The 11079-nt window shown below is 36.9% G+C and overlaps 1 protein-coding gene across 1 annotated transcript in view; it reads left to right on the forward strand.

Annotated features, from left to right (window-relative positions):
• PIGX (phosphatidylinositol glycan anchor biosynthesis class X) overlaps positions 1 to 6398 on the forward strand; it is a 24472-nt gene extending 18074 nt beyond the window's left edge. Inside the window, exons 5-7 of the mRNA XM_024997277.2 lie at positions 2126 to 2339; positions 4208 to 4308; positions 5395 to 6398. Of these exons, the coding sequence (XP_024853045.1) occupies positions 2126 to 2339; positions 4208 to 4308; positions 5395 to 5538 (459 nt within the window). The 3' untranslated portion in view covers positions 5539 to 6398. The remainder of the gene's footprint in view (positions 1 to 2125; positions 2340 to 4207; positions 4309 to 5394) is intronic.
• The last annotated feature ends 4681 nt before the right edge of the window (positions 6399 to 11079 follow it).

Here is an 11079-nt window from a genome sequence, read left to right on the forward strand (position 1 = left end):
AATATGTGTTATTTTGATTTATATCTAGTTGTATGCAAAGAGAGTGCATTGATAAACTTGTAGCAGAAGGTCTCTAGTGAAATTTCTTAGGGATTTGCTGTTGTAATCTTCTTAGTCAACATTTTTATACTTAGATAAAAATACAGAAGATATTGTTATCAAGTTCATAAATGTTACATAAATGGTTGACAGATTGGGATTTCAGTTAAATCTCAACAGCCTAGAAAAAAATAGACAATAGCCAGAAAGATAAAATTTAATAGAGATAAATATAAGTCCCTGGATTTAATTAGTGAAAAGTCAATTACTTGAAAAAATTGGATGGGAGTTACTTAAAAGTTTTCTGCAAAAAGTTCAAATGAAAAATATAAGGATGAATAGGCAGAGCACTGGGTCATTGAAACTATTCAGTATGATACATGTCATTTTATATTTGTCAAAATCCATAGGCTCTACAACACAAAGAGTGAACCCTAACTTAAACTATAGACTGTAGTTAATAATAATGTATCAGTATTGACTTAATGAATTGTAACAAATGTACCAGACTGATTTTAATAATAGAGAAAACTGTGAGTGTGTTTGGGAGGGATGGGGAGTATGTGGGAATGCTATATTTTCTGCTTAATTTTTCTATACCTAAAATTGCTCTAAAAAATGAAGTCTATTAGTTAAAAAAAATAATATATATATATATATCACACTGAAATGAGGCTGCTAAAAAGTTAATGAAATTTTTAAACCTAGAAACTGGAAAAAAAATAATGTAATTTTTGGTAAAGAAGATAGTATTGCTGCTATTTTCTCTGAGTATTTCAAAAGGCAACTGATACGATGAATGGTTTGGAAAACCATGTCTTGAGAAACCAAGAACACTGTGCATATTTCTTTGGGAAGGAGAAAACATATGGAGGAGGGTGGTTGCCTTCTAAGTTATGAGGGACCCTTAGTAAAACAAATAATATATTTTTTGCAAATATTGTAAGCATGGACAATTGGTGAATTGTTTGGGGTCAGAGAATCAAGTTTCTACTAATAAAAAGGAAATATATTTAACAGTACATTAAATGAGATGACTTAAAATAATGAACTGCCTTCCAATCATTGAAAGCATTAAAACAGTGGCTGGATATTTGAAAAATACTCTCATTGGAACAGTGGTTTAAATTGATCACTTCTCAAGTTCCTTGTGAGTCATAAGATTATAAATCTTTGACCTTTGCTAGTTAGTTCTGTTACTCCTGTGATGAACAGGGAAGAAACAACATGTGAAAATACAGCACTTGGTGTCACTGTCAAATAAAAGAATTAGGATGCTAGCTCTGGTGGGTAGAAATTAATGCTGGTTTTTTCTCTTTGTGTAAGTGAATCTGAAGAAAACTTGCATGTGTGTATGCAAACACATGCACACATGTATATAATGTTCATATGTATGTGTATGTGTGTGTGTATATGTGTGGTTTTATAAATAAATATGTATATATGGATACATTTATAATGTAAGACTAATTTCTGCCACGTGTGCATTTTTACTTTTGGCATAAAACACTTATTTTAAAATGTTTTTTTACCATGTTAGTTTTTAAAAGAATCGTTACCATTTTTTCCATTAACTCTTTGTATCCAAAAAAGAGTGCTGACCTTTGCTTTGACTTCCTGCCCGCAATGCTCTATCTTACTCACTACCATCTTACTTGCTTCTTTGAAGAACAGGAAATTACCAGAGTGATACCTATCATTTTAACCCAATACTGGGTTAACTTTTTATCATAGTTTTCAAGCTTATTGAATAATGCTGTATTTATTCCTGAAGTTTCTTTTCTCGGTACCTGTTTTGTTACCAAAGCAAAGGTTGATAAGGAAATTACATAGAAATTCTTATTATGAGGAAATTTCACACCTCAGAGTATAATTTCTTCAGTTTACTTTTAGTAAGCTTCTATTAAACACAGATCACATCTTGTGTTTTCTACTTAAAACTGAGGATGGACAAGGAATGAAAATTGTTTATAAGGGGTGGTGTGTTTGACATTTTTGTTCATCTATATAGCAGTCTTCTGGTTTTGTTTTTTACATCTTCCTCATTCATTTCTTCTGGACTGATATTTGTATTCTTTTTTGACAGGCAGTGATGGTTTTGGAAAATTTTAATATAGAGGCTCCCAACTATTTGTCCAAGGAATCTGAAGTTCTCATTTATGCTAGACAAGATTCACAGTGCATTGATTGTTTCCAAGCTTTTTTGCCTGTGCACTATCGCTATCATCGGCCACATGTTAAAGATGGAGAAACTTTTATTGTGGTCCATAACCCTGATTTATTGATGTATTGTGACCAAGGTAAGGGTTACAAATCTTTTTGGAGAGTTGAAAATAAGAATGAAGCTATGGTGGTAAGTCAAGAACAATGATAACCAAGTCATGTTTCTTTTTTCTTTCTGTTAAACTTTTTGATTGTAAAATAAAGCACTGATAAGGAAAAACTTCACAAATATATAGTTTAGTGAATTATTAGAGGGGAACTAGCCATGTAACTACCACCCAGGTCAAGAAACAACTTTGCCAGTCAGCGTAGCAGCAGCCCCACAGGTCCTGTCCCAATCGCCTTTCCTGTAAGAGTAATCCACTCTCCTGACTTTTAATCACTTCCTTATGTTTCTTTTATACTTTTATTACTCAAGTGGGCATTCTTAGACACGATGGCTTAGTTCTGCCCATTAAGAAAATGTTATTTCCGTTAAGTCTATTAATTACAGATTTCCCCTCTATTTCATTCTTTAAAGAAAATTTTATCTGTTGAAGAACCAGGGTCATTTGAGACCCTGTCATTGTTGAGGTTTGGATGACTATACTCATTAATTCCTCTGACTTCTTCATTGCTTGGAAATTGGTAGCTAGCTTGAGAGGTGTGATCAGATTCAGGTTTGATTCTTTTGGTAAGACTATAGGTGGTGCTGTGCTCTTTTATCAGAGAAGGCAATGGCACCCCACTCCAGTACTCTTGCCTGGAAAATCCCATGGATGGAGGAGCCTGGTAGGCTGCAGTCCATGGGGTCGATAAGAGTCAGACACGACTGAGCGACTTCATTTTCACTTTTCACTTTCATGCATTGGAAAAGGAAATGGCAACCCACTCCAATGTTCTTTCCTGGAGAATCCCAGGGACGGGGGAGCCTGTTGGGCTGCCGTCTCTGGGGTCGCACAGAGTCGGACACAGCTGAAGCGACTTAGCAGCAGCAGCAGCAATGAGCTCTTTTATGAGTGGGCATATAATTCGTGGTGTGTTTCTTTTTTCAGCCATTGATGCCTCTGCTGATTTCTGTTTCTTCGTACTGATATTGCAGGATTGCATACTGATATTGTAGCTGTTCGTGCTTTGTGTCCACTTGCATGTATTTTAGGGATACTTTATCACCTAGGTTTGTTGTAAAAGTTGTCTACGAGTTATTGGTTTTGTGTAGAATTGTTCTCCTTTTATGTGTGGATTTCAGCAAAGTAAAAAACTGCTCTCATCATTTTCAGTCTTCCTAGAAACAAAACTTTAGGAAGTCCCTTTCAGATTTTGGTTCTTTGTATCTCCAAATTTGGGCTGATTAAAATGTTTACAGAATTCAGTAGCACTGTTACTAAAGACTGACAAGAAGTTTTTAATCACATACTTGCTGTCATCATCTGTTTCATGATGAGAAAAGTTAAAAAGTATTCAACTGTGTTAACTTTGTTCATCCAACCTAGTTTACTGTTTGTTTTAATGGTCACCTTTTACCTACCCTAAATAAAGTTTGGAAAAGTACCCCCTCCCAAGAGAGCATTTGGGGTTCTGGAATTGTTCATGTTTTTGGTCTGAGAGTTCTTTCCATGGCTGTGTTTTATCTATGGAAATTTATCTGGTTGTAGGTTTATGATCTGTTCATTTCTGAGTTATGTTATATTTCAAGAAAAGTTTAAGTTAAAAAAAATGGCCCCTGGTGTAGTGGGATTTGTTAAGAAGTCATGCTCAACTTCTTCACAGTCTTTGTAATTTTATAATTTTCAAGGCATCCACTTAGAACAGTCTGTTAAAATAAAACAGCACATGATAGCTGAGTCCAAATCATGTACATTGTGTATTAAAATGTTTGAATAATCATATCCCAACATGAAAGACTGACTTGGCTTCTAGTCCAGATACAGGTTTTCTGATATGATTTTCTACCACTTTTTCTCAGAGTTTCCAGTCTTGAAATGCTGGGCTCAGTCAGAGGTGACAGCTCCTTGTACTTTGAACAGTAAGGATATCTGCCAATGGAACAATATGAAATATAAATCAGTAAGTTAATATTTTGGAGAAAGAAATGGCAAACCACTCCAGTATTCTTGCCTGGAGAATCCCATGGACAGAGGAGGCTGGTGGGGTACAGTCTGTGGGGTCGCAAAGTGTTGGACACAACTGAGCGACTAAACAACCACAACAACAAAGTTAATATTTTATGTTGTTTTAGGTCATGCGTCCTCATATAAAACTCCTTCTATAGTGTTTCTGCCGCATTTAAGGGATGATAATTTTATATTCTACCATAGGAAGCTGTTTTGTATTTGTTTTTAATGTTGTTTCTTTGTTACTGTTGGCAGTAGTCATAGAATCATATAATTTGCAGGCATGGAGACTGAGAGTTAGTCCCATGCCTCATTGATCCAGGGCTAAGTGTAGTTGATGTGCTTTTTAAAAGTGTGAAATGGCAAAAAAAAAAAAAAAAAAATAGTGGTGTGTCCATCTGATTTTATTTAATCAGTAAAACTTCACTATATTTAGAACTTTTTATTAATTTTTAAGTAACAAAATGAATTAGTTAACTTCATTATATTACATAGGACAAGTGAACAAAGGAAAGTAAAACTGTAAAGTTGTATCATTTCAACTGTGATTAAGTTTCTAGACAGTAATATTGTTATTATAAATCTAAATCTAGGTGGATGCAGGCCATTTTTAGAGTTTTAACCTCCCAACTTATTTTCAGTTATTAAACTGAGTAAGTATTAGTAGCTCATTAACACTGACTTGGTCAGAAGTCGAGACACAGATGTAGAGAATGGGTGTGTGGATACCAGGAGTGGGTATTAGAGAGGGTGGGATGACTTGGGAGATTGGGATTGACATATATACACTACTATGTATAAAACAGATAACTAATGAGGGCCTCTTGCATAGCACAGGGAACTTAATGAGTCTGATTCTGTTACATTAACTGAAATGTTGAATCTCAAAGAATCGTTCAGGTAGTGTTACATGTAGTATAGCAATGCGAAAAGTATTTAAAAGAAAAAAGAGAAAGTTAAGTTAAAAATCAAAGAAGTAGTGGTTTCATCTTAGGATGTTGATCTTGAATGTATCTAACTTCTCTGTCTCTCTCCCAAGGTATACAAGAATTTGACTCTACAAGTTCCAGTGGGGCTGACCATACATACCTCCTTAGTGTGTTCTGTGACTCTGCTCATTTCCATCCTGTGTTCTACTTTGATCCTTGTGGCTGTTTTCAAATATGGCCATTTTTCCCTATGAATTTTATGCAGTTAAATACTTTCCATAAACCTAAATAAGACTGAACTATTTGTGACTAGAAGTGTTCTTCTAGAATTATGTCATTACTTTTGCCTTTTGTCTTCATTTATGGCTGATATTATGTTTACTAGAGGAAATTCTGGATCATTCTCAACTAATTTCAAAGTTCAGTGCTCTATTGTGTAGACCTCTAATAATCCTCAAGCATCAGGGGCCAATACAGGAAACTTAATTCTGTTAAATTAATATTATTTATGAGAAGTGACTTAATCTTCATTTGGGTTATAAATAAGTACTTTATTAGAGACAAATTATTGCTAAAAATTGAGAAAATTGTTATGAATAAGACTAATTTGGATGAATCAGAGTTTATTTAAATGTTAGTTTTATAAGAATATTAATTTGTGCAGTTTCAAAGAAAATCATTAAAGTAGGACTTCTAAGAAATTAATATCAAAATTGATTATTCCTTGAAGCTTTTTCATTCTCTTTTTATAATACTGCTTTTGAATATATGAATTGGCAAAGGATTGATGGAGTTAAATACTAATATTAAAAAGTATATTTTACTAAGTTGTATAGTTACAAAAGTTTTTGAGTCTTCAGATGATTTTTTTTAAGAACAAAAGGTGTTGGTTTATTGTTTTTCTTTGGAAAAATTAGAAAATAAAGCAAATGCATAAGCTAATTAAGAAATAAAAGGGCAAGCATCTTCTAAAACAGAAGCCAATAAACTAGGATATGTTTTGTATAGCATAATGGGATATGATATACTTTATATATGCTATCACTGGTTAATTTTCTAAAACCCATTCTGGTATTTTTTAATGGGAATAAATATTTCTAATTTGCCATGTTAACATGTTTTCCAGGTTTTTTTTTTACTCAGTGGGATTAATATAGTGGCATTTAAATAGAATTATATACTAGTTAAAATTCAGTACCATTAATACCATTTTGGAATACGGTTAGTCAGGTGGGGGAACCCGGTACTGTTTAACCTCTTAAGTGTGTTTCTTTGTATGTGCATGTATGTAATAGTCATTTTCTTTTGCACATCAAAGCCAAGTTCCTCAGTATTTAAATGTTTTCATTTCAGTTAATATTTGAAATGGTGGCTTGGGATATGATTCAGCTATTTTTTCATTTATATGGGTATTCAGAAGTGTAACAAAAGTGTGAATGTGAGTGAAGATACTTTAATATGAGTTTTTTTGCCTGATAAATGCTGGCAGATGATATCACTTTGATGCAACAGAGCATCAGATTTTGAAATCTTTATACTGTCTTCTTTGGATTACTTAAAAAATGAAAATTACTTTACTTTTTAAATCAGTTTCTCAAAGAAAACAGGTACTATTCTCCTGGTCATTGTGTTCCAGTATTGTTCCACTTGTATGCTGTATTTTCTTAAAGTATCATGTAATGTTTTCTGGGTGAAAATAACAAAGATTACCTCAACTAAGTGTGGTGGTGGGGTAGAGATTGTTTTGTGTGTGTGTGTGTGCCTTTCAGCCATTCTAGTAGGAACTTAGATTATTTAGTTAGATCTAATGGAGGATAGTAGATTTCATGACTTGGGAACTGAGAAGATTTATTTCTGCTGTAATGATTTCAGAATGTAATGAGTTTAAGGATTACTCTAGTCAAATAGTCTATTCATCTCATGTTACTCATCTATATTTATGACTGATGCTAATTGATATGATGTGAAGATAAAGAATGTAAGGTGAAGTGACTAACACCTATGTGTGCATGCATGCTCGGTGTCCCACTCATTGCGACCCCATGGAACCTGCCAGGCTCCACTGTCCATGGGATTTCCCAGGCAAGAATACTGGAGTGAGTTGTCATTTTCTTCTCCAGGGGATCTTCCTGACCCAGGGATTGAACCCAAATTTCCTGCATCTCCTGCCTTGGCAGGCAGATTCTTTACCACTGTGTCACAAGGGAAGCCCCAAACCTATCTGTATTATCCATCAAATTTATATACTACCGGTAGGTAGTTGAATGTAAGATTTGGTAGGCTGTGAGAGAGTGAAATAATATAGAGGATTGTCCTAGTCCATGCTGTGTTGGTAGGTTTAACTATCTATCTGATTTCTTGTACCTTACTTGTGGGATTACCTTTCTCCTGAAGTATATCTTTTTAAGATGTTCCTTTAGTAAGTCTCCGGTTTGTAACATCTCTGTGGCTTGTGATATCTCTGTTTTTGCTTGATGATATATTTATTTCACCCTCACTTTTGTTACTAAGAGTTTAACGGAGTATGTGCTTCTAAGTTCAGTTACTTTCTTTAGGTAGTTTGAAAATAGTTTTCCATTGTCAGATTGCACACATTGTTGCAGTTGTGAAATCTATGCTAAATTTAATAGTTGTTTCTCTGCAGGGGATGTCTTTTCTTTCTGGGTTCTTTATCTTTGGTGTTCTGCAGTTTTACTTTGATGTGTTTGAGATTTCCTTTACTTATCCTGTTTGGGATTCACTTTGCTTCCTGAATCTGAAGGGTCTTGTCTTTGATCAATTCTGGAAAATTCTAAGCCATTGTCTTATCATATACTGCTTCTTTTGTTTTTTCTCTTTTTCTCATTATGCATACAGTATACAGTATACCCGCACAATCTGTCCCCATGTCTCTCAACTTTCCTTTCATATTTCCTTTCTCTTTGGGTTGCTATCAGTAATTTCTTTATATCTGTCTTCCAGTTTATCAATTCTGTCTTTAACTGTGTGTAATGTACTATTTAATCCAAACATTGGCTTTGGTTTCAGTTATATTTTTTATTTCTAGAAGTTTTACTTGACTCCTTTTCAAAGTTGCTTGGTGAATTTTTTTAAAATAGTATCTTGTTTCTTGCTCCTCTCTTACTTTGCTTAATCATTTTAATAAACTTATGTTATATTCTGTAATAAATAATTCCAAAATCTAAACTTCATGAGCTTCATTATTCTCTTTGTGGTTTCTGTTGATTCATTCCTGGCTTATTTTCTCAGACATATTGTAGTTTTATTTTGGGTGCTCATGTGTACCTTTTGATAGCCTGTTTATCTGTGGAAATCCTTTCAGTCCTCTGTTGAGAGTGACCCTGTGCAATAAGGATATATATTTGTTTCTTCTAGACCTCCAAGTGTTACCAGCCTGGGAGACTTACTTGACTTGAGGTTTCCTGGACAGTGTAGGTACTATAAATTTGAACTTTCAGACCTATGTGAGGGAAAACTTGTGGTTATGAATTCTAAAGGGGAAGTTTTTTTCCTCTTGATGCCAAAATCCAGGCTACAATATATCCACATATTGGCCTGGGTTGGTACAGGGGATTTTTTTCTCCTAGTCTATTTTCAGCGGGTATAGTCCTCTGAATTTTCCAGCCTTGTGCAGGATTATAGTCCCAACTCTTTGTACAGACTCATAGCCTTGTCTTTGGTCTCTTTTCTCCTGGGCGTCCAGGAAAACCATAGAGATTTGAGGTAAGTAGGTTCTTTCAACAAAACACAAAACAACAGACTTCATTGACGTGGTTACTACTTTGGTTTCTTGATCCTCCTTTGGGTTGAATCCCATCAGAGGTTTGGAAGTTTGGAAGCCCATCAGAGGTATTCCTTTCTCTTTGTTTTAATTGGAAGATGATTGCTTTATAATATTGTGTTGACTTCTGCCATATGTAAACATGAATCAGCCACAGGTATATACATGTCCCCTCCCTGCTGAACCCTGCTCCCATTTCCCACGCCATGCCACCCCTCTAGGTTGTCACAGAGCACAGAGATCAAATTGCCAACATCCGCGAGATCATTGAAAACACAAGAGAGTTCCAGAAAAACATCTATTTCTGCTTTATTGACTATGCCAAAGCCTTTGACTGTGTGGATCACAATAAACTATGGAAGAATCTGAAAGAGATGGGAATACCAGACCATCTGACCTGCCTCTTGAGAAACCTGTATGCAGATCAGGAAGCAATAGTTGGAACTGGACATGGAACAACAGACTGGTTCCAAATAGGAAACAGAGTACATCAAGCCTGCATATTGTCACCCTGCTTATTTCACTTATATGCAGAGTACATCATGAGAAATGCTGGGCTGGAGGAAGCACAAGCTGGAATCAAGATTTCCGGGAGAAATATCAATAACCTCAGGTATGCAGATGACACTGCCCTTATGGCAGAAAGTGAAGAAGAACTAAAGGGCCTCTTGAAAGTGAAAGAGGAGAGTGAAAAAGTTGGCTTAAAGCTCAACATTCAGAAAACAAAGATCGTGGCATCTGGTCCCATCACTTCATGGTAAATAGATGGGGAAACAGTGGAAACAGTGGCTGACTTTATTTTTCTGGGCTCCAAAATCACTGCAGATGGTGATTGCAGCCATGAAATTAAAAGATGCTTACTCCTTGGAAGGAAAGTTATGACCAACCTAGACCATATTAAAAAGCAGAGACGTTACTTGGCCAACAAAGGTCCATCTAGTCAAGGCTATGGTTTTTTCAGTGGTCATGTATGGATGTGAGAGTAGGACTATAAAGAATTCTGAGAACCAAAGAATTGATGCTTTTGAACTGTGGTGTTGGAGAAGACTCTTGAGAGTCCCTTGGACTGCAAGGAGATCCAACCAGTCCATCCTAAAGGAGATCAGTCCTGGGTGTTCATTGGAAGGACTGATGTTGAAGCTGAAACTCCAATACTTTGGCCACCTGATGCAAAGAGCTGACTCATTGGAAAAGACCCTGAGGCTGGGAAAGATTGAAGGCAGGAGGAGAAGGGGATGACAGAGGATAAGATGGTTGGATGGTATCACTGACTCAATGGACATGGGTCTGGGTGGACTCCAGGAGTTGGTGATGGACAGGGAGGCCTGGTGTGCATGGGGTTGCAAAGTGTCAGACATCACTGAGCGACTGAACAGAATGAATACATTGAGGAACTCCTCTGTGAATAAAACATAGAGGCCTTAATTTGCAAGGAGGTGGGCCTTAATTAGCACCAAAATACATTGAACTACAGGCAAAAAGAAAATGGATAGTGGATGAATTCTCAGAAACAGATGTCCTGGAGCAGGTTCATGTAACAAGAATCGTCTTTCAGTGTCTTTGGTTGGCACAGACCTGACTGGAGACAATGCTGAACTACATGAGGGACTGGCGGTCTCTCTTAATATAGAGACTACCCCCCAAAAAAAGAAAGTGGGAGAGAGAAGTGGAACACATCTCCAAACTACAACTCCCGACAGGCCCCGCGTGAACTCTCCCACTGGGAGGTGGTGCCGGTCTCCGCCCAGTGGAGCTCGGGCTTCGGTCCCGCCCCTCTCCGCTCCCCGCCGTCGCCCTCCCCCAGGGTTGTGGCCACGCGCAGCGGCGGTGGTTGTTCCGCTTCCCCTCTGGCCTGGGCCGTCGCCATTGCCGAAGGCTCCCTGCCCTCCCCTCCCGGCGCCCGCGGGGCTCGGCTGCCGCCTGGCCTAGCAGTAGCAGCGGCTGCGCTCCAGCGCGGCTCCTCTTCCCGCCCCGCTTCCCCTTCCCTCCCCTCCCCGCCCCGCGTCGCGCGCTT

Source organism: Bos taurus, chromosome 1 (assembly GCF_002263795.3).
Source record: "Bos taurus isolate L1 Dominette 01449 registration number 42190680 breed Hereford chromosome 1, ARS-UCD2.0, whole genome shotgun sequence".
Taxonomy (NCBI): domain Eukaryota; kingdom Metazoa; phylum Chordata; class Mammalia; order Artiodactyla; family Bovidae; genus Bos; species Bos taurus.